Below are 15,143 nucleotides of genomic sequence, written 5' to 3'. Positions count from 1 at the left end.
CTCCAAATGGGGTTTGGCTGCCTGTGCTCACAGGCAGCTCTGATGTGGTGCAGCTGTAACCTGGGATCAGCCTTGGGGAAAGAGCTGTGTGAGAAGGGACTGCAATGACTCCTCTTGGGACCTCCAGCCCCTCACCTGATTTTCAGCTCAGGCGCTCAGCCTGGGTCTCTGCCTGAGCCATGCCACTGCCTGACCGGGTCCCTCGCTGACTGAATCTGTAGGCTTGGCTTCCTAGCTGGCCTCAGCTCTGTCTCATCACCATAGACCTGCTGGGACTTGGATTCTTTGCGTGACCTCAGTTACAGTCTTGGGCCCTACCCTGTTTCCCTTGCATGTGTGCTGTGGGACACAATCCTGTAGATGGGGGCATGGCCTGCCTCGTGTCACCCTCTGTACCCTGCTCCTGGCCCTGGCCAAGCTGCTGAGCCTGCTTGTGCCTGGACAGTATAGAAATAGTGTGCTGTCCCAGCAAAACACTTCTTCAAATTGCTGCATTTAATACTAAGAGTAAAAACCTTGCCACAACTATAATTTTGAACCAGGAGATGTTGCTACTTTCTAGCCTGTAAATTTTTCTTGCAAATTTTCTTGCCTAGCAGAACTGATATTCAGAATCTGCATGTCTGTGTTGACACCTCGTGTTCTCTTGATTCTTGAAAAGAACACTGTGATTTTAATACAAACTATGTGGATATGATCATTCCCTTCAAATGACAACTGCACAAACTATTTCTGTTATTGATTTTATTTATTTGAAACTATTCCATTTGGTAACTGTTTTGAATCTCATTAAATGGTAGATGATGGTCTCAATTTCAACAGAGGCTAGGCATGTTTGAACTCTTCACTCTATTGCAAAGCTTTCAAAAACCTTAGAGGTTATTATGATCCTGACACAATGAAGAACTGATAATTTTAGACAAGCTGATAATTTTAGGCACTTAAGGTGAAAAAATACTGTCTTGAAGAGTGGCTTTGGCTCACTCAGTCATATGCCATATTGACCTTCTAACAGATTTTCTTTCAAAAGGATAATACCGATATTAAAATATACTTGCTTTTTCACGTGGAACAGAACAAATACCACCAAAGTCAGACTGATTTGTTACTTTTTTAGCATCAATTCTTTGAGAACTGAATTAAATAAATTCTTAAATTTCTTTGCTATTGAAATGACTAACTATGTCTCTCATATGGTCAGTCATGCCGCTACTTGCATTGTACTGCTATGAACTCAAGAACGTTTGACAGCAATGTGCGGGAGGCATCTGAGAGGATGGAGGTAGTCTTAGGTGTTTAGTAAAGCGTGATGGCTTGTCTTGAACTTCACATATCTTTATATTTCATAGCCTGTTTCTGAAAAGAGACTCTTTGTCCTGGAGGTTATTCAACATAGGTAGATTGTGTGAACCAACTCTTGATTACTGTTATGATCATAGTGTGAATGACAGGATTTGGAGTCTTAACTGCCCTTTCAAAGCCACCAATTTTTGGGATTACTGCTTTGTGTTGGAAAGCTTACACTTATATGGTGAAGTGTTTGAGACTCTTCATTATGCCATTAATTTCTGAGAAAAATCTTTCATCTTCTTTTAGTGTATAGATTATAAATACATATATATGATTTTAATTGTTGCCTAAGTGGTGCTTGTACTTTGGAATATAATTTGAGATAACAGACAGCGAAACTTCTCTATTGATAATATCTGATGATACATGAGAATTACTGATTAGCCATGATTTTCATTAATATAGTCTGGGGTTTTAGGAAATGTGAGTTAGTATGTTCTCCTTGCTTACAATCTTAGGATGCATTTAGTATGTCTTATCTTTTCTGTGATTAAAGTTAAGTTTGGTTTTTGGAAACTCTTGATTTGAACACAAATTAAGATTTGGCAAAATGAGACAGTGGTGGAACAGAACAGTATTACCAAGTCAATATTTATAAGCTAATAGTTTCTAACATTAGAACCTTGTGGCGCAAGAGTAGGTACTAGAAAAAGTCTCTCAAAACTCTTAAACTGTCCTTTCTAAAATATGTATCAGTGCTGTAGTGAGAGTTTGTTTCTCTCTTTTAAATTTTTTTTATTTCTGAGTCATCTCTATTACTGGATTGTATGTATACTCCATTATGTTGTCATCTGAATTTACTTTTCTTGCATGAATTCACATTTCTTCTTGTGTATTATGGTTTTACTCCTCATAAGTCTTTTAAAAGTCCTCGTATCTTAGGTGAAAACTACTGAATGAAAAAAATAGATTAGAACATAATTCATAGTATGAAAAGGTGCAGACCATCTGTGTGTTTGCAGAAGATTATTAGAATAATTAATAGGTAAAATTTTCTATATATAATTATCACTTCCAATTTGGCTAGACTGGAATATTATATTAGAACAGCACGAAAGTAGTCAGGACAATGGATAAATTATATTAGTCATTATTTTTGGAATAGAGATAAAATTGGGAAGGAAATCCATATGAATGACAAAACAATGTTTAAATATATGTAGGTCTATTGTACGTAGGGGAAAGTTATTTAAAAAGGGTAATATAGCTAGATTTTGTTCATGAGTGAAGAAGAAGTATCATAGAATAATTGGGTTGGAAAGGACCTCTGGAGGTCATCTCATCCAGCCTCTTGCTCAAAGAATGTTTAATTACATGAGTTTTCAGAGGGCCTTGCCCAGTTGAGTTTTGAATCTTCAAGGATGGAGATTCAGCAACCACTCTGAGCAACCTGTTCCAGTGCTTGACCTCTCTCATGATTAAAAAACAGGAGAAAAATTTTCTTATATCTAGAATGAATTTCCCATGTTCCAACTTGTATTTATTGCCTTTTGTCCCATGCTTCCGTGTGTATCTTTGAGGAGAGTAATACACATAATACTACTTGTCACGAAATGACCAAACTATGGGTCTTGTGTAGTGAAAGTTATAAGGAAATAGCCCAACTTGTAAGAATTTTCTTGAAATATTATAAGCCTTATTTATAGTCTGTTTTAAATTTTCAGGTATAGTGGTGCAGTGCACGGTATGAAAAACAGAAGTTAAAACTGAAGACATTAAAAGTTATTAAGACATTAAGGAGTGTGGTAGAAACAGGCAATCCTGCTCTAACGAATAGTCAGCCTAGGCATGAAGAACAGTAAGCTAAGCTATATGATAAAAACAATCAAATAATACAGATACTTTTCGTCTCAAAATTTGCTTTCTTAAGGATGTCGCCCCTTTTAAAAATCTGTATGTTTTAACCTTTTCTACTTAATATTTACATTTTTCATTCAATATTGATTGTTTTAAAGATGTTCCTAATTTCTAGTTTGAAATATCACTGTGTCTGTTTCCCATTTTTTTGTGAAACTTGCTACCTTTACTTTTTGGTTTAATGTATTTAAAATCTTTATCTTTGTCATGTGCTATTTCACCTACTGTGTCTTGTTGGAGTTTCTCAAGTTCTTTTCTCAAGTTCTTTTGTTTTAAAATTTTATGTTTAATTGCTGTCTACATCCCTAAAGTGAGAAGCTGGACTATTCTGACTTAATTGCTCTTCCGTGCTGTTACTTACCCCTTCCTGCAGCTGCAAGACATTCACTGAGAAAGCAACCTAATCAGGCATTTACAATTTCAAAATTGCTTAGCTTCTGTGCTAAAAATACCTGCTTATGGATTATGCTCCTCTTGCATAGAAGAGTATATTTCTTCAGAGGTGAGGATGAGAAATCAAGGCACTAGATTCTTCCATTCAAAATATCTGCGAGCACTACTGCCACTCTTATGCAGTAGGACTGGAAGCCCTGCTAGGAAGGTAGCAGAGCACCTGGTGCTGTGCAGATAAATGTGTCTCTTCACACAGGGTGATAATGCTTAGAAGTCCTGTGATTTACATAGCTTTCAATGATATTTGCTATTTGTATAACTGAGAATGCCACTAAAACCCATAGCATCTTTGAAAATACTTTAATCTTTTACCACCATACATAGGATCATAGAGTAAGTTGGGTCAGATTGGACCTGTGGAGGTTATCTAGACCAATCTTCTGCTACAAGCAGGATTAACTTCAAAGTCAGACCAGGTTTTCAGGATCTTGTCCAACTGAGTTGTAAAAATCTCCAAGGGTGGAGAATCCGTAAGCTCTTTGAGCAGCCTTTTCAGTGCTTGACCACTCTTGTTTTGTTTCTTTCTTATATGCAATTCAATACCTTGATTGTTGCATTTTGTCCATTAGCTGTGCATCTTCAACAAGAATCTGTCTTCCCTATAGCTTGCTTTAAGTAGTTGAGGAATGCAAGTAGTTCCCCTCTTCCTGCACCCTTCCCTACCTCAGCCTTCTTTTGGCTAAACAAGCCTATCTCCCTCAACTTCTCCTTGTATATTGTGTGCTTTAGTGCCCTGACTGTCTTGGTTGGCCTCTGTTGTATTCTCTCCTGTTTGTTTGTATCTCTAGTATTGGGGGGAACCTAAAACTTCTGTAAGAGCACAGGAGCACGAAGTTGCATGTCATATAGGTGTCCAAACAACAAATCTATAAAATGAGTTGTCACCCTTTCTTGGTGAGCAGTTGTATTTCCAACACAGCTAAGTGCTTAATTGCATGCCTAGATTTAGTCTCTGTATTGGCATGTGAAATTAAGGTACCAGAAAAAAATATCATTCACCCTTCACAAAAAACGGGAATAGTTTTGACTAAAAGCATTTTGAATATTTTTGTTTTCTAATGTATTATTCCATTTAAATTTTAGACAGCTAAAAAGACAATTCCTTCAAGGAAAATAATAATCAATGGGAATATTTGTATTTAATATTTATGGGTATGAAAAAGAAAGTATAAATGATAAAGATCTGACATGACATGCAGTAAACACTTGTGACAAACTGTCTCTTTATGCTTTAAAACTCTAGTATTTTAAAGATCTGTTGAGTGATTAACATGCAGGGTATGCCATTATGCATACCCTGTATCTGGCTGTAGTAAATAAACATTCTTCATTTCACTGGACTCTTTGCAAGTGCAAAGGGTTGATGCATGCTAATCATTTGCAGTACTGGGGTCCAAGGCATGTAGACCTAAATTCTGCATCCTTTTTATGAGAAGACCCATTTGTTTTATTAAGGCAATTTGGACATGACTCCCAAATTATTTTTATGAAAATAATTTTCTTTGTGCAGTTTTTTTTGTACAAATATTTTCTTTGATATATAAAATCTTCTCAATTTCACCCATGAAAGGACTAAGAAAATTATTAAAATAACATATTTTTCACTAGATTTTCTTCACCACTAGGGGAAATAAGAAAGATATATATTAATTCCTTTGATATTTGTTTGTTTATTTTACTAACAAATACTACTGCTTGCTTTCAAAATGGAAGTGACTCTTTCCTTCTTTGTCTTTTTTCTGTCCTTTCTTTCTTGCTTTCGTGGACATGAACTCCAGGAGGACAAAGTGGTTAGAGCCTTTTTTCTGTCTAAAGTTCTTTTATTTTATGGGTAGACTTATCTCCTGGCCTACATTTGCTTTCATTTACACAGGTGTAATTCCTGCTGAAGGCAAGGGGAGTTACTGTCATTAAAATGAAAGCAATGTTTGGCATGAAAGGCTTTCCTGTTTTTCAGATAACTTACTAATAATATGTGAGTTGTTGTGAACAGTATGCATGATATTCCTCTCTGTTCGCAGCTTTTGTGAGCATGCCCCTGCTTTTCCTTTAGTTTTGCAATATGATATGTGCACAGTTTAAAAAAATTAAATAGGTAATTGTCTCATAGGTGTTTCTCTTACAAAAATAAAAATGAATTTTATCGAAGTGGCATAAAGTTATCAAAATAATTTTTGCACCCTGTGGTGGTCATGTTTGTATCATTGATACGTATGCACTCAACATTTTAACTTGTAATTTTTTTTTAGCATGATAGTTCGGTTTTGATTTTTAATGACAATACAATTAGATACCAGTAAACATTAAGAAAACATATTTATTCTAAACATTTAGGAATATACCACCAATGTCATTGAGTTATCCACTAATACATAAATTATTTTCTAAATTAAATGGTACGTAGGCATTCCTAAAATGTAGTGCACATATTGTATTGAGCATAATGTTGAAATAATGTTAGACGTTATGCATGTCATTGTCACTGTGTTTGTCTTGCTAATATTACACCTACAGTAAATATTTTAATCTGATTTTATTTAGCTATGTTTAGAAAAGGTAGTATAAATCTGAATTTGAGAATAAGCCTGGATATATTTCAATATTTTACCAAATTAAATGTGATTTTTTTAAATAACAGAATTGAGAAAAATACCTGAGCTACAGTAAATCTGCTCTTCAATGAGAATCTCTAATGTATTCTAAAGAATTGCAATTGCGAAAGCAACTTGCCCTGTAGTGCTTGGCAAATAAGTTCCTATATTAGATGAAGTAAAGAAATTTTTTAGCGTTCATCTGCATTTAGTGAATGTATACACAGCAAAGTCTTTTGCTACAATTAATGTAATGTTTTCTTACTGATAGCAGTGTCAAGGCTCACATTTAACTCACATGTATGGTTCAGAAATACTTTGCTTCATACAGAAGTTGTAAGCCATCTGCTGTTGTTACCATTTAGGATGTGTTTTCACTAGTGGGCAAGCCATCTTTGTGGTGGGCCACACACTGGTCTCCCAGTCTGTCAGACGGTTACGTGGTTTTCTTTTGGCCTACATCATTAGAGTTTTTCACAATTAAAAGGATGTGAACTCATAGAAGCCGCGAAGTAACACCAGTTCCTAGAATACAGAAGTAGCTGTAGAGTACAAAAGGTAGATGAATAAAAGGAACAATTTTCTCCTTGAAGAATTTACCCTTTCAGTATAATCTTATAAGTAATTGCTGCAAGCTAACAGCATTCCCACAGTCAATCCAACAACTAATGTCTGTGAGGTACACATCTATATTGTATCAGTATCAAATCCTAAATTCACTTGGACAATAAAAAAGAGTGAAGGACATCACAGTAATAAGGTTGTACGATTATCTAGTTTTACTATGTACATGTGTTAAGGAGGGAAAGGACTGGCATTTTTCTAGCTAATCAACTAGTTAGAGTTTTCCATAAAGAATGATGGTGCCTCAAGTTGCTTTAGGTAATATCTGTTTCTGCTGGATTTGAAATAGATGTTTTAGAAGTTATGAAGGCAGAAAGAACAGTAAGTATTTTAGGTCAACTTTTTCTTGACTACAAACATTGTGAAATAGGGACAGCAGTGGTATTCATCTTGCTATTTTAGTGCTAACAGTAAGGTTAAAAACCCTGGTCTATTGTAAGCAGATACCATCAAAACAGATACTTCAATATAAACAGGACTTTTTAATTTTGTGTGATACAGCATTTACTGGTAGGTTAACCCACTTAGAGAATCCCTAATATTACTGGTTATCCTTCATTTTCCAGTGTTAACATATCAGAGAAGGTGTGAATTCCAGTATTTCTTAAGAGGCCTATTCTGTATTTTGTAACCATAGATTGGCAAATTCAATCTACAGTGCTCCTAGATAAAGCTGTAGATACTTGGTGATTGCTGGTGGTATGTTGACCCAATTAAATGACATGGATTTGGAAAATGAGGTGTATTCAAAGCATCAGGTCTGTGAAGAGTTAGAGAGTAGAAAGTCGTTTTAGTATGTCGCTGTAGAAATCTTGTCTCATCTTTTGCTAAAGATTAAGGTTGTAGGGAAAAGCTGGGACAGGACATGGTGTTGAATGATTGGGACGATCATACACCAATCTGCTGGTGCTATTTATGGTGGTGGGGAATGGAGCTGGACATGGATTCTGACTGTGTTGTAATACTGTAGTTGTACCATTAAACATGCACGGCAGAGAACTTATATTACATACTAATACCACTTCGGAGTGTAAAGCTCACTGTGCCTTGTTCCACATAGAACATGGGAATGACTAATGAATGTTCCAGTCCTTCATTAGTCTGGTATCACAGTATATAAAGAAGTACTTTTGAAAAATGGAGACCCAAATGTGCCAGAAAGAAATAATTCATGTTAAATTATTGTCCTGGTTTCAGCTGGGATAGAGTTAATTGTCTTCCTAGTAGCTGGTACAGTGCTATGTTTTGAGTTCAGTATGAGAAGAATGTTGATAACACTAATGTTTTCAGTTGTTGCTAAGTAATGTTTAGTCTAAAGTCAAGGATTTTTCAGCTTCTCATGCCCAGCCAGCGAGAAAGTGGGAGGGGCACAAGAAGTTGGGAGGGGACACAGCCAGGGCAGCTGACCCAAACTGGCCAACAGGGTATTCCATACCATGTGACATCACATCTAGTATAGAAACTGGGGGGAGTGGGGGTGGGGGATCGCCGCTGGGGGACTAACTGGGTGTCAATTGGCGGGTGGTGAGCAATTGCACTGTGCATCATTTGTACATTCCAATCCTTTTATTTTTACTGTTGTAATTTTATTAGTGTTATCATTATCATTATTAGTTTCTTCTTTTCTGTTCTATTAAACTGTTCTTATCTCAACCCATGAGTTTTACTTCTTTTCCCAATTTTCTCCCCCATCCCACTGGGTGGGGGGGAGTGAGCGAGTGCCTGCGTGGTGCTTAGTTACTGGCTGGGGTTAAACCACGACAATTATAAAAAAGATCATCTCTGAGAATGAAACAGTTGATTTTTTAATTGAAAAATAGTGTGATTAGTGAATTTTTTCCATCTTCTGGATTTTTTTTTTTTTGTTTAAGTTAACAAAGGTACATTTTAAAGGATTTCCTGCATTTGTGTCACTATTATTCAATCAAAATTGAGGTACAGGAATGCTCTATGAGAAACCAGAGCCAATTAAGGCTGATTGAAATTAAGTTTATTTAAAAAAATAAAGATTCACAGGACCATCGTCCTTTTACTTAGATTTTGACAACTATATTCCTAACCAAATAACTTTATTAAAATGAGCAAAACCATTAGCTAGAGTAGTGAAATTGTATGGCTATATCATTGAAAATCAGGTAAGGTGCAATTAAAAAGATGAGGAACTAAGAAGTGCAATACAGTTTGTGTAAAAACATATCTTCATTGCAAATAGTAGGAAATGAAGAAGTGGTATTTTAATTTTGACTGAATGTTATCTTGAATTTAAATGAAATTACATACTACTTACTTTTGCTTGGAGGCAGTGGCTTTAAAGTAATCACTGATATTTCTGCAGAAAACAAATGAGTAAACAACCTAATATAGGAAGTTTTTGGAAGCAGTTGGCAGGAGAAAACATAATTCCTTCCGATTTAGGTTCCTTCACTTGCTGGTCATGATCTGCCTTTTTAAAACTTTGTTAAAATCCCTGTACAGTGTTTAGTTATGAACATTTGAGGTTTAGATACATAATTTTATGTTTTGTTTTTCAAGTGTTCATTTTCTTATTCTTTGCTTAATAACTGTCTCAGGTACAGAGCTAAAAAGACCACTTTTATGGTTCAAGTTAGATGCAACTTAATGAAATTACATGGAAACATTATTTGCAACAAATGTTGTTTAGGAGGGTGCTGCCCTGTCTGAAAGAGAGGGAAAATCTCTTTCTGGATTAGACAATGCCTGTTGCTGATAGTGAAATGTGGGGGTTTTTTTCTCCATCCCAGAAGTTAGGATGCAATTGCTCATTGTATCTCATAAAACCAGAATTAACTGAAGCAAAAAGATGATGTATATCTGTGTTTATGATATAGAGAAAACGTGTTTTTTAAAAGCTGAAGGAGAAAGGGGACTTCAGAGAAACCATGATTCCTTTATATTCCTGGTAGTGAGAGGAAGTCATCTTAATTTTCTTGGGTCTCCTTCATTCAGTGCTAGGAAGAATAGTTTCCTGAGAAAGCACTGAGGGCACTGGAACCTGCTCTGGAGTCCATCAGAGAAAGTGGAAAGACTGAACTACTCAGTATTAATCTCACAGATTCTAACACAGACCTGTAACTCAAACTGGAAGAATAGATTTTCTTTTCATAGATTTATTTCTGCATAATAAATTAAACACTTCTCTTGCTGGTTGTGATCTGGCTTTTAAAAACTTTGATAAAATCCATGTAGAGTGTTTAGTTATGGACATATGAGGTTTAGAGACATCAATTCATGTTTTTCAAGTGTTCATTTTCAAGTGACAAGTTTTAAAGTGACATGAAATGGGCAATTGAGTGACCTGGCCTTTGGAAGTTCTGATACTTCCTCTGTTCTTTCATCTGTTTTAGTGGGTTCAGGAAATTGTTTTTAGGGAATCTGTTTTAAACTGCTATAGGTAAATAAAAGCCTTCAACAGAACTGTTTATAATTCTGTAAAGGATAAACCTGAGGAGCAATGCTAGGCAACTTCCTTCTTGTTCTGTCTTTATTTCCTGTGCAGGTAGATAAAACATTTGACACTTCCCTTGGACTAAGTCTTCTACCTTTGTAATGTTATAAATTTTGAAATACTTAAGACACAGACAAATAGCTTGTGTTTAAAAATCAAGTCTTCAACCTTCACCAGTCTTAGAACCTGCAGAATCTTTTTTTGATAAAGTAATCTCAAAGACTCCTCTAAGCAAATTCAGAATCAAATGTATTTACTGAATAGTTTCCTAGATTAATTTCCCTAATAACTTGACTGACTTTGGAATTTTATTTGAACTTTAATTATTAAATAAAAGTTTAATAATTTTTGAGATTCCTAGACACAGTTCAGACAATGGCAGTTATTTTTAGCAAATTAGTCTCATAAAACAATTCTATATAAAATTACATTAGAAAAGATCAAAAGCAATTATCATAGGGCATTATTCTCCCTCCCTTTGTCTTATTGCAGTTAAAACTTCCTATTCCCCAGTTTTCCTTCACCATGTTCCAGAGTAATGAATATTATTATTCCAGTCAGGAGAGACCAAGGTGGTGAGAATGCTTCCTGTCATTTTTGTGGAAATTTCACTGTTAAACAAGAGAGAAATTTTTTCTCATTTTACCTCTGCCATTCTGAACAGGTCCTGGGCCATACCAAGAATCCTGTTGTTTCTAAACCATCTGTGTTGCAGGTCTGTACCTCCACAATGCCTTACAGCTTTCTCACCTGGAATTGCACAAATGTGACAAGTATTTGTAGAAACCATAGGCTGCTCCTCCTACCGCTGCATAGCTTCTTGCTATTGGAAAATATCTGTTTGGGTAAACTCTTACCCTATTCTTGACACTTGACTGAGACTGACTTTGTGTCTTATGAAGAAACATACTCTGAGTCTCATCAAGGTTTTCATGGGCTGTATATGCTCTAAAGGGTGGGGTTTTTTTAACAAAGAAATACGTTAATTTCCAGATTACTGAAATTTGGAAAAAAAACCCCAAACCTGTTTTTACGAAGAGACTCACAAAAGCAATAGAATATTTCCTAGACTTAGAATACCTCTGACAAAAGCCTCCTGTACCAGCTATTATTTAGGATCATTTTCTAAGATATCTCTCTGCTGTGGGAAGCTTAATGATTTTCCTCAGCTCTTGAGTATTGTCTTTCAGATTGGGATCTCTAAAAGTAATTCAGAGAGTTGGCAACTTAGACCTTCCCATCTTGGGCCACTTGTCCTAGACTGTTCTCTGATCCTATTTCTCATGTATCCATTTGTCTAAGCTGCTCTCCTTTATCTTACTGTGTTCAGAGCTCACTCTTTTTTCCTTCATCACTACAGAATGCACCTCCAGCAGCAGAAGGTGCTTTTAATTAACATAGCACTGAAAGCCCATGGTTTTTCTGTCTTCTGTTTCTTGGAGTTGGATTGCAAAACATAAATAAAATGGCCTCTCTGTAAATATATTTAAATACTAAGTTGCTTATTTTCTCTCTGTCAAAATTACTCTGATTGCACAGTCAACTCATCTCCTCTACTCAAAAATGTTGCCTAGCTTTCTGTTTTCAGTATTTTCAAGACTGTGATGATGTGACATTTAATAGAATGTAGTCAGTATACATATATCTTATTAAAGTTACAGATTTAAACTTGCCTGAAATCCTGATGAAGACCACACATAGTAAATGCATCCTACTGATGGTTAAATTGGCATACAAATCTTTTCCCTAAATTAGATCCCAGGTGTTATAAACTTTGATGGCCTTACTGTCATACTAAGATACACTCTGTGTTGGCCATCACAGTCAAGGAACAGGGATTACACTACATTGTAGTCCAACTTCATATTCGTATTAACCTCTGTGAGCTGCTGGAGAAGTTGGGGAACATGGGGAAGGAATGAGAATTATTCTTCCTTTTTTTTTTTTTTTTGTCCCTTCACCACAGTGCCCTTTGGGCCATTTCCTCATGCACAGATCAATGGCATAAATTCCACAGTGTTTAAGGACAGGGCGATGTGGAACTGCCAGTCTCCTTTTCCAGCTTCTCTTGCATTTGAATGTTAATTGGAAAATAAAAATAAAAGAACTTCTTGACATGATGTAGCGTCAGAATGATCTTAACTAGTTCAATCTCATGACTCCATGAGGGTTTAGAGACTTTGCTTTTGTTAGCAAGCTCCTTGCTTGAAGAACACACTCAGATATGTTTCTTGCTTAAGAACGAACAGAAAACTAACTAGAAGAGTAAGTCTGAAAATCTTTTTACAGTCACGTATGTACTTTATATTAGATGAGCAAGGGTTTATGTGCCCAAAAACTTGTATAATTTTTTTCACCTACAACATCCAGTGTAAAAGGTACTAGTTCCTCCTATAAACCTTGTCCTGTACATGTACACTATGGTGTTGCAATTTTATAGTACAGAATTTAGAAGTAGTTGGTTTGCTTTTAGACAATACTGAATTTCTGAAAAGCATTAGAGCTGATTTAGAGAGAGCCTGGTGGAATTAGAGGGGCTGACTTTCGTTTTGCTGACTATTTCTCTTATCCTGATAGCACTAGAAATTTATCTTTTAATTCCAAATTGTGCAAAATAGATCCATTTTCCATTTAAATTCTTCTTCAAGCTATCCTAAAATAACCTTATCTTAAAATGTGTGTGGAAACAGTGTAATAACAATATATACTTTATCACATCAATGAATTCTCACTTTCATTTTTGTTCAAATTAATAGAGCTATTTGCAATTCTAGAACCAGGAGACGAAACAGTTCTTGAGCAGTAAGTTATATTTGCCACCTGTTGCAATATTCAGAAACCATATCATGTGCTATTAAGTTCCAGGTGCAGACCTTTATCAAAGGTAGCTCAGCAAATTCCTTGTTTCAGTCCCAGGTGTGTAACAGCACACCTAGGACTCTTTGGACACAGTTAGACATTATGGCACAGCAGGGGATGGTTTAAATGTTTAATTATCTAGACTCAGCTTCAGTGGCTGGAAACCAGTGCCTATATATATAAATAATGAAGACATTGCTAGTAATAAAGCGGCAAACCTCCCAAGGTGTGGTTTGGTGTTTTTTTTTTCTCAACTGTATACTTAGAGCTTTATTTAGGTACTGTCTCCAAGGAACAGTTTATTGATAGGTTGAGGAATTAAATGAAAATGGCCTTGCATCTGGGTTAATATTGTCTGTTTGCTGTTTAGATCTGCTGTGTGAAAAAGGAATTCGTATGGCAAGCATCTGTTGATATATCAAATATTGGATGCATATGCAAGACAGTTATTCAGCATAGTATGAGTGACTTTATATAGACGACTTCAGCAGATATTGGACTTAAGAGCATTCATGGAGAAATTTAAATAAATGTGAAAAATACTGTGTTTAAACAAGGTGTCACCTATGAAGTATAAATAGGAGGGTATTTGAAAATTAAAACTTCCTTGGTTTGAATTATTATAAAGATGCCTTCATTCAGCATCAAGGAGATCTACGGAAAAGCCTGGATTTCAGGTAGCTAATTCAATTTCAGTTATGTGTATTAATGTTTGTAGTTTTTTGAGAATTAGTTTCATGTAGTTCACAAGTCCTTATCATTTTACAACTGCAAGAAATAAAACACCTGTGCTTTGTAAGCCAAATACATAAAAAAATTAACAGGAGTTCTGTTTGGTGTTGGGGACAATAAATCCCTAGAGTGTTTTTATACTGATGGAATCATAGCTGTATCTTTATTAACTGAAGTTAGAATATTAGTCATTTAGTTTACTATGTATACAGGTTCACCTCCCATTTATCTTTAAAAGTTTAAACTTGGGCAGTGTTAATCACTAGTGTTCATTTAGCCTGTACATCTTTCAGTTTCAGTGTAATTGCTACATAACTTCAGAGTCATGACCTGGTTAATTAAGGTGTTCTTGCTCTCAGATACTTGGTCATGTGATTATGAAAGATGATATTTATTGTTAACAATTTGGATTTCTTACAGTTCTAGGTAGGGAATGTATGGTATCTTTCCAAGAGAGCAGAATAGTTTTACTTCTACATTGAAGATAGGGTTCAAATGCTTTTTTCTCCCAACATGTACGACTGTCTAGTTGTCTGTTTGCATTCAGTATTAGTTCATTTTTAAACTATAACACCATGATGATTATGATGATCTATGCCAATGCACGCAGCATGGGCAATAAACAGGAGGAGCTGGAAGCCATCATGCAGCAGGATAGATATGACTTAGTCGCCATCACGGAAACATGGTGGGATGACTCCCATGACTGGAGTGCTGCAATGGATGGCTACAAGCTCTTCAGAAGGGATAGGCAAGGTAGAAGAGGTGGTGCGGTGGCTATCTATGTTAGGGAATGTTTTGACTGTACAGAGCTACACGATTCTGATGACAAGGTGGAGTGCTTATGGGTGAGGATGAGAGGGAAAGCCAATAAGGCAGATATTGTGCTGGGAGTCTGTTATAGACCACCCGACCAGGTTGAAGAGATGGATGAATCATTCTACAAGCGGCTGGCAGTAGTCTCAGAATCGTGTGCCCTTGTCCTTGTGGGGGACTTTAACTTTCCAGACATCTGCTGGAAATACAACACAGCAGTGAGTAAACAATCTAAGAGGTTCCTGGAGTGTGTGGAAGATAACTTCCTGACACAGCTGGTAGGTGAGCCAACCAGGGGAGGAGCCTTGCTAGATCTATTGTTTACAAACAGGGAAGGACTGGTGGGAGGTGTGATGGTCGGAGGCCGTCTTGGGCTTAGGGACCATGAAATGATA

The 15,143-nt window shown here is 36.1% G+C and overlaps 1 protein-coding gene across 42 annotated transcripts in view; it reads left to right on the top strand.

Annotated features, from left to right (window-relative positions):
• RIMS2 (regulating synaptic membrane exocytosis 2) overlaps positions 1-15,143 on the top strand; it is a 486,153-nt gene that overhangs the window by 97,709 nt on the left and 373,301 nt on the right. For 37 of the 42 annotated variants that reach the window (XM_030011022.2, XM_030011023.2, XM_030011017.2 and 34 more), the window contains one exon: positions 5,439-5,450. The exons of the other annotated variants lie outside the window; for them this stretch is intronic. In XM_030011022.2, coding sequence (XP_029866882.1) covers positions 5,439-5,450 — 12 coding nt within the window. The remainder of the gene's footprint in view (positions 1-5,438; positions 5,451-15,143) is intronic. 42 annotated transcript variants of the gene reach the window in all.

This window comes from Aquila chrysaetos, chromosome 4, assembly GCF_900496995.4.
Source record: "Aquila chrysaetos chrysaetos chromosome 4, bAquChr1.4, whole genome shotgun sequence".
Classification (NCBI taxonomy): domain Eukaryota; kingdom Metazoa; phylum Chordata; class Aves; order Accipitriformes; family Accipitridae; genus Aquila; species Aquila chrysaetos.
The sequence above is the reverse complement of the archived record's forward strand: the minus strand, read 5'-3'. Positions and strand labels throughout refer to the sequence as shown.